At 40.8% G+C, this 16,248-nt stretch overlaps 1 protein-coding gene across 1 annotated transcript in view; it reads right to left on the bottom strand.

The window, feature by feature from the left end:
- The window catches only part of LOC308289853 (uncharacterized protein), a gene marked incomplete at both ends in the record, with an annotated part of 100,147 nt that overhangs the window by 76,762 nt on the left and 7,137 nt on the right, over positions 1-16,248 (bottom strand). Inside the window, 2 exons of the mRNA XM_080731622.1 lie at positions 2,154-3,915; positions 4,844-5,037. Of these exons, the coding sequence (XP_080587748.1) occupies positions 2,154-3,915; positions 4,844-5,037 (1,956 nt within the window). The remainder of the gene's footprint in view (positions 1-2,153; positions 3,916-4,843; positions 5,038-16,248) is intronic.

The following is a 16,248-nucleotide window of genomic DNA, read 5'->3' as shown; positions in this document are numbered from 1 at the left end:
TTGGTACATGTCTATGATTTTTCATGTTGCCATATTGTAACCGTTTTAGAAAAGCAAGAAGCCACGCGAGGCATGTGGTTACCTGTATTTTATAACGGCTGAGAGGGTTGGAGACACTCGGCTTCGCTTGTGTCTCACCACGCCTTTCAGACGTTATAAAATACTGGGTAACCACATGCCTCTTGTGGCTTATTGCTTCATTATACACATAAGACCTAACAGGTCAAAGGTCAATTGATGGACAGTTTAAGACAAGTGAAGCTGATAACTGCTGATGTCACAGACACAGGAAGGACATCTGCTGGAGAAAGAGACGATACAGACCAGTGGTGGAATGGAACTAAGTACATTTACTCAACTTCTGTACTTAAGTACAAGTTTACTTTACTTTATTTACTTTACTTGATTATGTCAACTGTGTATATTTTATACTTCTACTGCACTATATCTATAGAGGCAAATACTGTAATTTTTACACATTAATTATTTGAAAACTTTATTAACCATTTACTTCAGATCTGATTTAGATTATTGCAATATACATATACCAGCTATTTTATCACCTATTATACACTTTTTTTCCCGACAAATTTTGAAAACATAAAAAGGGGGCATTCTGCATAATGAGTATTTGTTAATAAAGTGTATTTATTACTTTTACTAGTAACAGAGCTGCATTGTGATATTGCTACTTGGATTATTTTTTACACTGATACAGACAGACAGTCTTTGAGTGGTTTGAGTGAATTTAGTGAACATATACAATACATACTGTAGTTACTGTACCTCCTCATTATCCCAGTCAATGTGTGTTACTATGATATCAACACTATTCATGCCACAATATTCATATTATAATCACATGATAAATCACTGATGGAAATAATGATTGTAAATTAATCTCACTGTAGAGTCTCCAGTCTGCAATGAGGACTTTTCAGTGCAGCACAGAGTAGATCCAGTAGATCCAGGTCCAGTTGGTTGTAACTTAAGTCCAGGTGTCTCAGAAGGGATGGATTAGAACTGAGAGCTGAAGACACAACTTCCATGTGTTCCTTCTTGAGGGCAGTACCAAAGCCAACAAGTCTGTAATTAGAGGTGGTCAATCAGACCACACACACACACACACACACACACACACACACACACACACACACACACACACACACACACACACACACACACACACACAGTCAAGTCCATTTATTTATAAAGCAGATTTAAAAACAACCAGGTTGACCAAAGTGCTGTACATCATGAGAACGCAGTAAAAACAAAAACAATACAAAGCAAAAACAATAGAAACATTTGTAAACATTTAAAACCTTGTAAGTACAGCTATAAAAACAAAACATTTAAGATATAAAACAATGACAGATAAAAGGCACAGGGAGGGAGGGGTCTAGGGCTCAAATGCTAGGGTGAAGAGGTGTGTTTTAAGTGGGATTGAAGGCTGTTCCAGAGAGCTGGGCCAGCCACAGAAAAAGCTCTGTCACCCTTTTGCCTTAGATTGGCTGTTAGATTGACTTTGAGAAGCCTCTGGCCAGAGGTGCCAGTCAGTCAGTAGCATTCTGTACGAGCTGAAGACGGGAGAGGGTGGAGTTTGCAACCCCTATGTAAAGGGAGTTGCAGTAATCCAGCCTTGACGAGACAAGGGCATGGATTACTTTCTCTAGGTTGTGGGCCGAAAGAAAATATTTTATTTGTGCTACACACGCACACACACGCTTGCATGCACACACACACACACACACACACACACACACACACACACACACACACACACACACACACACACACACACACACACACACACACACACAGTTTGTATCAATGAAACGTTGAATTTATTCTAGCACTCTCTACCCAATATTCTACCCAGCCCGTGTGTGCGTGTGTATGTGTGTGTGTGTGTGTGTATGTGTGTGTGTGTGTGTGTGTGTGTGTGTGTGTGTGTGTGTGTGTGTGTGTGTGCGTGTGCGCGTGCGTACATGCGTGCGTGCGTACATGCGTGCGTACGTACATGCGTGCGTGCGTGCGTGCGTGCGTGCGTATCACTGTTGATTTAACTATCATGTTTAGTTATATTGTAGTGTTGTGAAGGTACAGTGCATTGTTTCTGTTCTAAGTTTTCTATTCACATGACTACTAACCGAGCATTTCTGCTGTTCCTCACAGCTGGGATGAGTCTGCTTCGGCCCTCCTCTGATGTGTTGTATTTGTCCAGGTCCAACTCCTCCAGAACATCCTCTGACATCTGCAGCATGTGAGCCAGAGCTGAACACTGGGTTGGAGACAGTTTTGTCTTTGATCTGTCCCCTGACTTCAGGTACTGTTGGATCTCCTGATGCACTGAGTGGTCGTTCATCTCCATCAAACAGTGGAAGATGTTGATAAATCTGTCAGGAGAGGCATCGTAATCACTCATCTTCTTCAGGTTGTTGATGGCTCTCTGGATGCTCTCTGGACTCTTCTGTGTCTGAACCAGTAGACCTCCTAACAGACTCTGGTTGGACGGCAGTGAGAGACCATGAAGGAAGCGGAGAAACAGGTCCAGGTGACCATTCTTACTCTTTATGGCTTTACGGTTGGCTCTGGACAGGAAGTCCTCCAAGGAGTCACTGGTGTATTCACGTTTATATTTGTCACGTCCCAGGAATGTCTTCAGTACCTCCATGTTCTTCTGTGTGAAACAGTGGAACAGGTAGACTGCAGCCAGGAACTCCTGGATGATCAGATGAACAAAGCAGTAGACTGCTCTCTGGAAGAGCACGCCCTCTCTTTTGAAGATCTCTGTGCACACTCCTGAGTACAGCGAGGCGTCTTTCACATCCAGACCACACTCTTCCAGGTCTTCTTGGTAGAACATGATGCTGCCTTTCTCCAGATGTTCAAACGCCAGCCTGCCCAGCTTCAGAAGAACCTCCCTGTCCTTCTCCATCATCTTCTGTTGATTCTCTCTCTCTTTTCTGTTTCTTTTCTTGTTTCTTCTTTCCCCCTCATGAGGCTCATCATACTTCAGCTCCTTCCTCTTTGTCTGGACCAACAGGAAGTGGCAGCACATGGCAGTCAGGGTTGTGGGCAGCTGTCCTGTCTCGTCTGTCTTCACCATGTCCTCCAGAACGGTAGCGCTGATCCAACAGAAGACTGGGATGTGACACATGATGTGGAGGCTCTTTGACGTCTTCATGTGTGAGATGATTCTGCTGGCCAGCTCCTCATCACTGAATCTCTTCCTGAAGTACTCCTCCTTCTGGGGATCGGTGAACCCTCGTACTTCTGTCACCAGGTCAACATATACAGGAGGGATCTGATTGGCTGCTGCAGGTCTGGTGGTTATCCAGATGAGAGCCAATGGGAGCAGATTCCCCTCGATGAGGTTTGTCAACAGCCCGTCCACTGATGATGTCACTGTGACATCAGAGATGATGTCATTGTTGAAGTTGAAGGACAACCTGCTTTCATCCAAACCATCAAAGATGAAGCCAACCTTCCAGACAGCGAGCTGCTCTGCTGTGACCTTCTTCAACGTTGGATGGAAAACATGGATCAGTGAGAGAAGACTGTGCTGCTCATCTCTGACCAAGTTCAGCTCCCGGAATGAGAAGGGAACCAGGAGAATGACATCTTGATTTTCCAAACCCTTTGCCCAGTCCAGAGCGACCTTACGCACAGAGAAGGTTTTTCCAATGCCAGCGACGCCCTTGGTCAGAACACTTCTGATTGGTGTCTCTCTGCCAAGGAGGAGGGGCTTAAAGATGTCACAGCAGTTGATTGGTTGGTCATGGAGGGTGTTCTTCTTGGAGAGTGTCTCAAGCTGGTAGACCTCATGTTGGTTATTAACCCCTTCACTCTCTCCCACTGTGATGTAGAGCGCTGTGAAGATGCTGCTGAGGGAGGGCACTTCAGTGACATCTGTCACACGATCCAGACTGTTCAAAGTGATCTTATAAACCTTTAAATCCTCCTGCACACTGACACCTGCTATGAGAAGACAATGAAGACATTTTAAACATTCAGCTTCATTCATAACTTTACATTCTTACAGATGTGTACATACATTAGTGTTACATGTCCTCTGTTAGAAAAATAATTTAATACAAATAGAACCAGTAAGACTCCCTAAATCGGGAGATAAGCGACCGTCAGGTCGCATAAACAAACTAGTTAGTAGGCAATCAGGAGAGAATATGGGAAATGGGACAGATCCATATTGATGACATGACTTTAGAGATACTGTGTACCGCTTTGCGTGATTTTAGGGCAAAATCTGTAGGTGCTGTGTCTAAAAATGTGTTTTTCAAAGATCGGCCAGATGGTGGCGCTAGATGGGACAGATGCATTTTGATGACATGACTGTAGAGATAATGTGTACCAGTTTGCGTGATTTTAGGGAAAATCTGTAGCAGCAGTGTCCAAAAATGTGTCTGCAAGAATCGGCCTCATGGTGGTGCTAGAAGAGGGCCATGTGAGAAATGAGGGGTTGTGGTTTGGCAGCTAAGGAGTGTGTGTGCAAAGTTTGGCATGGATCGGGGCAACGGTGGCGGAGATATGAGGCGGGGGAAAGTGTGACGTGTGACGTGACGGAGGGACAGACAGACAGACTGACTGACTGACTGACAGCCGGTGGAGGTTTTGATAGTAACTGCTACCTGACGGTCGCAATAAGAAAATAAATGCCAGGAAAATAATAGTGTGTGATATTTTTGTCTTTAGCTACACTATTTGAAAATGTCTTCTACCATCTAAATATTAAAGTAATTAACAGTGAATGTTAATTAGTGTTAATTGTGTCCAGTCTTACTGTGTCCACTGCTGGTGTGACTGGGTGTCTTCAGTCTACGTCTGGTCCTGAAGATCTTTCCACACTGGGGACAGTCATGGTGTCCTGTTGGAGCAGACTGCTCCCAGTATGAGGTGATGCACTGTCTGCAGAACCAGTGTCCACAGCTGCTAGAGACTGGATCTGTCAGAACCTCCTCACACACTGAACACCTGGACGCCTGCTCTGTCACAACACACACCCTCTTCCTCTTCCTGTGGAGGAGAAGAATGATGTATTAGGACTAATAGTCCTGCTGGATAGAAGGATATTTATTTATATTATTTATTATGACTATAGTCCTGCTGGATAGAAGGATATTTATTTATATTATTTATTATGATTATATTCATGGAGGATAGAAGGATATTTATTTATATTATTCATTATGATTATATTCCTGGTGGATAGAAGGATATTTCTTATACTGCTTGGGGTTGGAATTATTCATGATTCTTATTTGCTCTGTAAATTAATACAATGTGTACATTTGTAAATTAGTAAAAAAGTGAATACACTCCTATAGAGCATCGCAGCGGAGGTGGTTTACTGATCCCTCTAAAAAATCTCCCATTCATTTTCCCCATAGACTTTTACAAAAATATGACAAAACAATTATGTTAAGCCTAGAACCAAGCCATCCAGGATTGCAGTGAATCATGACCATAGAACCTTTGATCCTATGTGAAAACATATTTTAACATTACATTATTTGATATTCTACATTTAATACCCTTTGCGTATTAAATGGTGGGGGGGGGGGGGGGGGGGGGGGGGGGTTGGACTGAGTTACTAGGGCCCAATAAGGCACTCTGTGCCGCACTGTGAGCTAGTATATCTGCTATTTTTCAATAGTTAAAGCACAAAATAACGTGTAATAATGCGTTCCCAGTCTAAATGGGTTAAACCCCACCCCCCTATGAAGAACATTCATGGGGGGCTCGCAGTGAATCCTCTTACCCAGGGCCCAGCATTTGGTGCGACACCCCTGCCAACAGGAGCGGAATTGGAGCGGAGGACTGTCCTCGATCGCTCCAAGCTGTTCTGGCGGATTTTAAAACTACTTATTAACAGTCACAATTAACCGTTAGTGTTTACTGGTAACCTATTTGGCTTTCTCTACTACTGTGATATTCTGAATAGGCCTAATGTTCTGATAATATACTTTTCATAAAAAATAAATAAAAAAAATGAACCCATTAATTTAGAACTTTGATTGCCAACATAACGGTTTGAACCTACAAACGTTCGGTTACAGCCCTGGCAGTTACAAGACATTGTTTGTGTTGTTCCAGTTGAAGTTCACAGAGATCAGTGTTTCACTATAATGTGTGTATTTGGTATTTTCTTACAGTCCATATCTGTAACCAAACACTTTCCAGTTGAACTTCACAGATATACGTAGGTGATCTTACCTTGTGTGTGGAGGTCCAGGTTCACTGAAGTCTGGAGGATGATGTTTAGAGAAGTCACTCTTCATAGACACACAGCTGGGTGTTGGAGACTCTGCTCTGTGGTCAACACTTCTGGAATCACAACAATATTCATACAATTATCATTGTGAAGTCAATGTGTTCATGATCATTTGTTGTCCCATTACAGAACAATAACATAACACAACATCTCAGGGTTTATCTCCTGTACATTGTTGTATAGTTGAACTTCATGTAAACAAAGGAACACAACACAATGATTACTGAATGCAATAGACAGCACACATAGTAGCTTGACTTCTATAGATTAGTGGTTCTCAACCTGTGGGTCGGGACCCCCAGGAGGGTCCCCATATGATGTTTGGGGGTTGCCAAATGACATTCACAATTTAAAGTTGTACTATGTAACTTTTTTTATAAAACAAATCTTAAAATGGTCCTAACTGTTAAATCGCTAAAGTTTTAGAACCCCCCACTCCGTGAATTTCAGCTCTGAAAGCCTTTTCTTTATATATTTTCTATGAGCCGTGAGGGGGGACAATTTTCGCGGCATAATTACGTCACTTCCCATTTTCTGTATCCGCTGTCTACCGGATCACACACTACCGGCCAATCACAGCGAGTCTTTCCCGGAAGTTGATTTAGCCTCGAACAACAACAGCTTTTGGCCGCAAAAAAGAAAAGAACAGAATCATCTCAACAACAAAAGGAATATCACCAGAAAAAGCAGAAATCGCGGATTTACCTTCTTCATATGCACGAGATGTGGCAAAAGTTGAGGAAAGAAAAAAACTTCCCCACTGATTGGAAACTGGCTCTTTTTCTTTTGAACTGGTAAGTTTGTAAAAAATAAACATACTTGCTCTTTGACATTGTTGTACTTTTAGTGCAAGTGCATACCATACGTTGGTATAGAATTTAGTCAATGTATACGATGGATAGCAACGCTGGTCAAAGGATGTTTTAGCAGTAGCCCTCTGACGACCGTCCTGTTTATTCAGCAGCCCTTTGTGTGTGTGTTCAAGTCTGGGCTACTCTTACATTTGCAATCATATTGTGTTCTCTGAGTCAATACCGCGGCGATGCACCATTCCCCAAAACTTTCAATGTTTATGAATGGTAGCTTAGCTTGTAGCTATCCCCCCGCCGAAAGTCGGGGGGACGAATATTTACTATTCTGTCCATAACGGCACATAACGCGGTAACGGCGCTGAGTTAGCCTGGGGCCAGCCTATATACTATGCAGCTAACTAGTAACTGCGTGTAGCCCTCTGACGACCGTCCTGTTTATTCAGCTGCCCTTTGTGTGTGTGTTCATTCACAAGTATTTGAATTTGAATACATCCGAATCTCCTAAAGACATTGTTATTGACTCTGGGCTACTCTTACATTTGCAATCATATTGTGTTCTCTGAGTGAATATCGCAGCGATGCACCATTCCCCAAAACTTTCAATGTTTATGAATGGTCGCTTAGCGTGTAGCTATCCCCCCGCCGAAAGTCGGGGGGACGAATATTTACTATTCTGTCCATAACGGCACATAACTCGGTAACGGTGCTGAGTTAGCCTGGGGCCAGCCTATATACTATGCAGCTAACTAGTAACTGCGTTAGCCTGGCTCCAGCCAATAGACCCGCCCACTCTCTGAGTGAACTGCATCTCTTGGTCTGGATATGTCATATGACGAGTCTCTTGATTCGGTTCAAAGCCGTATCTTGGCGAACCGACCAATGAATTCAAAGCAAGACGGAAAAAAATCTACAGAAACAGTGGAGGGAGGGGTGGCTGCGTGGCTCACCAGAGTTCTTAATTGCTCCCTTTGAACTTCAAAAGGACTCCGAACTGCAGGCATTGATTGAGCCATACAAGTGTCGAGTAGCTCGTTAGTGATTCTCTCTAATCAGTGAAACATCAAAGACACTGACCTGTTGGGTGCATGTCATTGAGGGGAGGGGGAGGAGGGATTGTTTTGTGTGCAAAAGTCAAACACAACCCTCCCACCAGATCGCTTGTGATTGGGAATTTCAAATTTTAAATCCCCTCCCCTTTGAAATCTCAACACAATGGCTCAGGCTCAGACTCTTAAGCTCCAGCGCAGAGTCTGAAATCAGGCTATAACTGCGTATAGATCCCCTCCATAATGGTTAGTGTAGGAACTACACTGGAAATACCGGTACCTGCAATACCGCTAGTGACCACTACCACTACTTGGGAAAGTTACATGGTATGCCTTTAAGTAACCTTTTTCATACTAAAAATGTTAAAAAAGTTGAAAAAAAGAAGAATCCTTTATTACTCCATCAAAATTAATCATATAAAAAAGTAAGAAAATGGTCAAATAATATAAGAGAGAGGCTCATTTTTTGAAAATAGCCAATCTACAAGATCACAACACCTCACATCTTAAGGCATTGTGAGCTTGTATATCTATAGCATTGGGTATATTGTATAGTGTTATAGTGTGTATTGTGTAATATAATAGGAGGATTGACATACTGTGTGTGTGGAGGTCCAGGTTCACTGAAGTCTGGAGGATGTATTTTAGACCAGTCACTCTTCATAGACACACAGCTGGGTGTTGGAGACTCTGCTCTGTGGTCAACACTTCTGGAATCACAACAATATTCATACAATTATCATTGTTAATTACCCGGCTTGTTTGGATGCTTGATTCTGATTGGTCGAGCGCTGAAATCAGCGGTGAATTATGAGCGTATAATGACCGCTCCACTCTATAATTCACCGCTGCCTAATCAACGGCTCAGAGCAGCTGCTGCATTCAGGCTGCGCTGTGTGAATTTAGTGCCATATCCAACATGTCTACCATGTAAACAAACACACAGCGTCATTTACAACTAAACATTGCTCTGAAGAATGTCTTTAAAAACATTTTAGGCGAGAAATAGACAACGCAGTAACAGAAAATGGATTCCATTTGACCAGCACTTCTTTGTTTTCCAAGGCGACCGTGTTACGCTGGGGGGACACACTTCCAGCCGTCTGTAAACAAGGAAATACTTTGTTTTGTTTTTAGTTTTGAGTCAAATTATTCATTTTATTTAGCAGCCAGGTAATAAGCGGGATAACATCTCTCTCAGCAGTCATTATAGAGTGATAGGAGACTTTCAGGTTGATATGCCACCTCCGCTTCGCGTCGGTGGCATATCAACCTGTCAGGCTCCTATCACTCTATAATGACTGCTGAGAGAGATGTTATCCCTTACGAAGTCAATGTGATCATGATCATTTGTTGGCCCATTACAGAACAATAACATAGCACAACATCTCAATTCTTTCACTGACTGTAAATTGTACAACAAAACGTACATTGAAAATAGCCGATCTACAAGCTCACAGCACCTCACATCTCAAGGCGTTATGAGCTTGTAGATCTTCTATGTTCACTCTATCTATGGAACGGAGTGAAACTAAATTGAATGCCTCAACTACTACATTCCAAGTCAGGGTGTGGGGGTCCCTGTTTCAAATAGAGCTGTCCTCGACTCAGGATTTATCAAGTGGACTCGAGTCGCGGGGGTTATTCCGACGCGTCGACAAATCGTTTATGTAAAAAAAGTAAAAAAGTGAAAAAAAGACTGTATCAAGTACATATAGTATAAGTATCTTTTACCAATTATATCGGGTTTAAATGGTACCGGATATGCAGCTCAGTAAATTAAAGGTGAATTGATTCCAGTGAATGACGGAGGACGATATCACAATGAATTAAATCTTTTTTATCACGATAAACGATAACATCGCATATCATCCCATCCCTACTGTCCACATCTGTGAGCAGATACAATACATTGTTTGTGTTGTTCCACAGAGATCAGTGTTTCACTATAATGTGTGTATTTGGTATTTTCTTACAGTCCATATCTGTAACCAAACACTTTCCAGTTGAACTTCACAGATATACGTAGGTGATCTTACCTTGTGTGTGGAGGTCCAGGTTCACTGAAGTCTGGAGGATGATGTTTAGAGTGGTCACTCTTCATAGACCCACAGCTGGGTGTTGGAGACTCTGCTCTGTGGTCAACACTTCTGGAATCACAACAATATTCATACAATGATCGTGAAGTCAATGTGTTCATGATCATTTGTTGTCCCATTACAGAACAATAACATAGCACAACATCTCAGGGTTTATCTCCTGTACATTGTTGTATAGTTGAACTTCATGTAAACAAAGGAACACGACACAATGATTACTGAATGAATGTCAACATGAATGAAATAAAATCATATAAACAAAGTAACACACAGTCAGTCTGTATATTGAACACATTGTGAATTGGACAATTCTTTCACAAACAGCACACATAGTACCTTGAATTCTATAGATTAGTGGTTCTCAACCTGTGGGTCGGGACCCCCAGGAGGGTCCCCATATGATTTTTGGGGGGTCGCCAAATGACAGTGACAATTTAAGTAACCTTTTTCCTAAAAAATTCCAAAAAAAGTTGAAAAAAAGAAGAACCCTTTAATCAAACTCATAAAAAAAGTAAGGTGGACAATTCTATTGAATGCAGCCTTCAGTTATCGTATGGAAAGGGGAAATTTGCATTTATTTTACCATAGTAAAAAAGAAATGCATTCATGGTCTGAAGAGGGCACTTGTATAAAAGGGCAGGGGCTCAAGCCCCCTTTTGTCTATGTGTGCACGTGCCTGGCACAGCCACATCACATTAGACTTTTTATTTCAATCCCATTGTTTCTTTGCAAAAACACATTTCTTTAAGGAAACATTTGTATTCTTGTTTCTCCTAGTTTTATTGTTTTTAGTGTGTAAATATGGCACTTTATTATGGGGAAAAACAGTATCGTGTATTTTCCTTTTTTAAATCTCTAAAATAGCTTATTTTTTAACACATGTCCTTAACGGTTAACGGTTAATTAACCGATAGGGCCTTACGGTTATCGGTTAACCCTGCAAGGCCCAGCGTAGCTTTTTGGCAACGTTTTTTAAATCATTTTTTAAAAAATGTTATAATTAGTTTTCCTGTTCTTTTTTCACATTAACATCACCATTAAATCCTATTGTTTAGTATTACAATGCCATTGGCCACGATATTTGCATATAAATACCCCCCACAGGGGCTGACATTGACACCTCCCAGAGAAGTTGAAATTCCAGCGTCTGGACGAACAACATCTCACTTTTTAAATGAAGCTATTCCTCACTAAAACAGTAGTAAAATGCCTGTAATATTTTTTTTCGTGATCATTAGAATGTCTAAAACACGTGCATATGTTAATATTGTGAAAAATATCCCCAATATGCAAATTAGAGCATGATTTATGCTTTATGACTATAAAACCTTACAAAAACATTATTAATTTTTTTAAATTACATTTTCCTGTGATTAGTACTCCTACAACACCATCTGAATTTTTTTAATTTTTTTTGGCCAGTAGAAATTAATTCGGGCCTTGTAGGGTTAAGAAAAATTCTCCATTTGGTCATCCCTAGTATATTGTATAGTGTTATAGTGTGTATTGTATAATAGGAGGATTGACATACTGTGTGTGTGGAGGTCCAGGTTCACTGAAGTGAGGAGGATTTCCCATAGACCAGTCACTCTTCATAGACACACAGCTGGGTGTTGGAGACTCTGCTCTGTGGTCAACACTTCTGGAATCACAACAATATTCATACAATTATCATTGTGAAGTCAATGTGTTCATGATCATTTGTTGGCCCACTCAATTCTTTCACTCACAGTAAATTGTACAACAAGAAAGTACATTTGAAAATAGCCGATCTACAAGCTCACAACACCTCACATCTTAGGCATTGTGAGCTTGTATATCTATAGCATTGGGTATATTGTATAGTGTTATAGTGTGTATTGTGTAATAGGAGGATTGACATACTGTGTGTGTGGAGGTCCAGGTTCACTGAAGTCTGGAGGATGTATTTTAGACCAGTCACTCTTCATAGACACACAGCTGGGTGTTGGAGACTCTGCTCTGTGGTCAACACTTCTGGAATCACAACAATATTCATACAATTATCATTGTTAATTACCCGGCTTGTTTGGATGCTTGATTCTGATTGGTCGAGCGCTGAAATCAGCTGTGAATTATGAGCGTATAATGACCGCTCCACTCTATAATTCACCGCTGCCTAATCAACGGCTCAGAGCAGCTGCTGCATTCAGGCTGCGCTGTGTGAATTTAGTGCCGTATCCAACATGTCTACCATGTAAACAAACACACAGCGTCATTTACAACTAAACATTGCTCTGAAGAATGTCTTTAAAAACATTTTAGGCGAGAAATAGACAACGCAGTAACAGAAAATGGATTCCATTTGACCAGCACTTCTTTGTTTTCCAAGGCGACCGTGTTACGCTGGGGGGACACACTTCCAGCCGTCTGTAAACAAGGAAATACTTTGTTTTGTTTTTAGTTTTGAGTCAAATTATTCATTTTATTTAGCAGCCAGGTAATAAGCGGGATAACATCTCTCTCAGCAGTCATTATAGAGTGATAGGAGACTTTCAGGTTGATATGCCACCTCCGCTTCGCGTCGGTGGCATATCAACCTGTCAGGCTCCTATCACTCTATAATGACTGCTGAGAGAGATGTTATCCCTTACGAAGTCAATGTGATCATGATCATTTGTTGGCCCATTACAGAACAATAACATAGCACAACATCTCAATTCTTTCACTGACTGTAAATTGTACAACAAAACGTACGTTGAAAATAGACGATCTACAAGCTCACAGCACCTCACATCTCAAGGCGTTATGAGCTTGTAGATCTTCTATGTTCACTCTATCTATGGAACGGAGTGAAACTAAATTGAATGCCTCAACTACTACATTCCAAGTCAGGGTGTGGGGGTCCCTGTTTCAAATAGAGCTGTCCTCGACTCAGGATTTATCAAGTGGACTCGAGTCGTGGGGGTTATTCCGACGCGTCGACAAATCGTTTATGTAAAAAAAGTAAAAAAGTGAAAAAAAGACTGTATCAAGTACATATAGTATAAGTATCTTTTACCAATTATATCGGGTTTAAATGGTACCGGATATGCAGCTCAGTAAATTAAAGGTGAATTGATTCCAGTGAATGACGGAGGACGATATCACAATGAATTAAATCTTTTTTATCACGATAAACGATAACATCGCATATTATCCCATCCCTACTGTCCACATCTGTGAGCAGATACAACACATTGTTTGTGTTGTTCCACAGAGATCAGTGTTTCACTATAATGTGTGTATTTGGTATTTTCTTACAGTCCATATCTGTAACCAAACACTTTCCAGTTGAACTTCACAGATATACGTAGGTGATCTTACCTTGTGTGTGGAGGTCCAGGTTCACTGAATTCTGGAGGATGATGTTTAGAGCGGTCACTCTTCATAGACACACAGCTGGGTGTTGGAGACTCTGCTCTGTGGTCAACACTTCTGGAATCACAACAATATTCATACAATGATCATTGTGAAGTCAATGTGTTCATGATCATTTGTTGTCCCATTACAGAACAATAACATAGCACAACATCTCAGGGTTTATCTCCTGTACATTGTTGTATAGTTGAACTTCATGTAAACAAAGGAACACGACACAATGATTACTGAATGAATGTCAACATGAATGAAATAAAATCATATAAACAAAGTAACACACAGTCAGTCTGTATATTGAACACATTGTGAATTGGACAATTCTTTCACAAACAGCACACATAGTACCTTGAATTCTATAGATTAGTGGTTCTCAACCTGTGGGTCGGGACCCCCAGGAGGGTCCCCATATGATTTTTGGGGGGTCGCCAAATGACAGTGACAATTTAAGTAACCTTTTTCCTAAAAAATTCCAAAAAAAGTTGAAAAAGTTGAAAAAAAGAAGAACCCTTTAATCAAACTATAAAAAAGTAAGGTGGACAATTCTCTTGAATGCAGCCTTCAGTTATCGTATGGAAAGGGGAAATTTGCATTTATTTTACCATAGTAAAAAAGAAATGCATTCATGGTCTGAAGAGGGCACTTGGATAAAAGGGCAGGGGCTCAAGCCCCCTTTTGTCTATGTGTGCACATGCCTGGCACAGCCACATCACATTAGACTTTTTATTTCAATCCCATTGTTTCTTTGCAAAGACACATTTCTTTTAGGAAACATTTGTATTCTTGTTTCTCCTAGTTTTATTGTTTTTAGTGTGTAAATATGGCACTTTATTATGGGGAAAAACAGTATCGTGTATTTTCCTTTTTTAAATCTCTAAAATAGCTTATTTTTTAACACATGTCCTTAACGGTTAACGGTTAATTAACCGATAGGGCCTTACGGTTATCGGTTAAGAAAAATTCTCCCTTTGGTCATCCCTAGTATATTGTATAGTGTTATAGTGTGTATTGTGTAATAGGAGGATTGACATACTGTGTATGTGGAGGTCCAGGTTCACTGAAGTGAGGAGGATTTCCCATAGACCAGTCACTCTTCATAGACAAACAGCTGGGTGTTGGAGACTCTGCTCTGTGGTCAACACTTCTGGAATCACAACAATATTCATACAATGATCATTGTGAAGTCAATGTGTTCATGATCATTTGTTGGCCCACTCAATTCTTTCACTCACAGTAAATTGTACAACAAGAAAGTACATTTGAAAATAGCCGATCTACAAGCTCACAACACCTCACATCTCAAGGCGTTGTGAGCTTGTAGATCTTGATCTATGTTCACTATTTATCTATGGAACGGAGTGAAACTAAATTGAATGCCTCAACTACTACATTCCAAGTCAGGGTGTGGGGGTCCCTGTTTGAAATATGATTATTTTGGGGGTCAAGGCCTATAAAGGTTGAGAACCACTGCTATGAATAAAGCTTGAAAGGGGAGGATACTGTTATTAGACTCTGTGTTGTGTTATGATGTAGTGTATATTGTATAGTGTTAATAGGAGGATTGACATACTGTGTGTGTGGAGGTCCAGGTTCACTGAAGTGAGGAGGATTTCCCATAGACCAGTCACTCTTCATAGACACACAGCTGGGTGTTGGAGACTCTGCTCTGTGGTCAACACTTCTGGAATCACAACAATATTCATACAATGATCATGTGAATGAACACATAGATCCCTCTCCTCCCAATTCCCCTGTCCCCATCTCTTGACCATAATTATGTCCTCCACTTCCAACAATGTGACTGAGTCAAGAAACGTAAAAGACATGTTAGCATGCTTTGGAGGCAATGGGCTTTGCTTTGGACTTTCTTAAAAAGCCATAATTAAAGTTATCATATAATTGTAGTGGAGTAGAAGTAAAAGTACTGCAAATTGGATGTACCCATAAAGTATAAATTAGGGCTGGGACTCGATTAGAAAAATAATCGAATTAATCAGAGGCTTTGTGATTAATTAATCGAAATTAATCGCATGTTTAATCGCATATAAATATTTGACCTGAGAAGCTTTTTTTTTCAAGTAAAACACATTTTGTTTACTTGTTGATTACGAGTGAATCAACAAGTGAGTTTTTTTAATCTAAATTTCGCATCCACTGGGCAAAGCAAAGCGCTCTGATCGGCTACTTCTCCCTTTGCGTTTGTTGTCTCTTCTTGGTTGGTGCATCGCTATGATCGGTTTGCCCGAAACTGAAGGTTCTGTGGTGCAAAAACTAAGTGCGATTAAAATAAGTAATTTTTTTAATCGCGTTAATGTTCTGTCATTAATTAATCGCAATTAATCAGTTAAAGTCCCAGCCCTAGTATAGATACCTCAAAAGTGTACTTAGTTACTTTACACCACTGCCATTGTGTGTATATGGTACAGGAGGATTGTCTTACTTTAAGCGTGGAGGTCCAGGTTCATCTTTAGACCCACAGCTGGCTGTTGGAGACTCTGCTCTGTGGATGAGATGTTTGTCTCTTCCCTCCTCCTCCTCCTCTCTCTCCACACACTCACTCATCTTTGGTCTTTATTTAACCTGTCAAGGTTAGCAGAAAATAGGAAATGATTAATGAATGA

This window comes from Nannobrachium achirus, assembly GCF_963921795.1.
Source record: "Nannobrachium achirus genome assembly, chromosome: 1".
Classification (NCBI taxonomy): Eukaryota; Metazoa; Chordata; class Actinopteri; order Myctophiformes; family Myctophidae; genus Nannobrachium; species Nannobrachium achirus.
The sequence above is the reverse complement of the archived record's forward strand: the minus strand, read 5'-3'. Positions and strand labels throughout refer to the sequence as shown.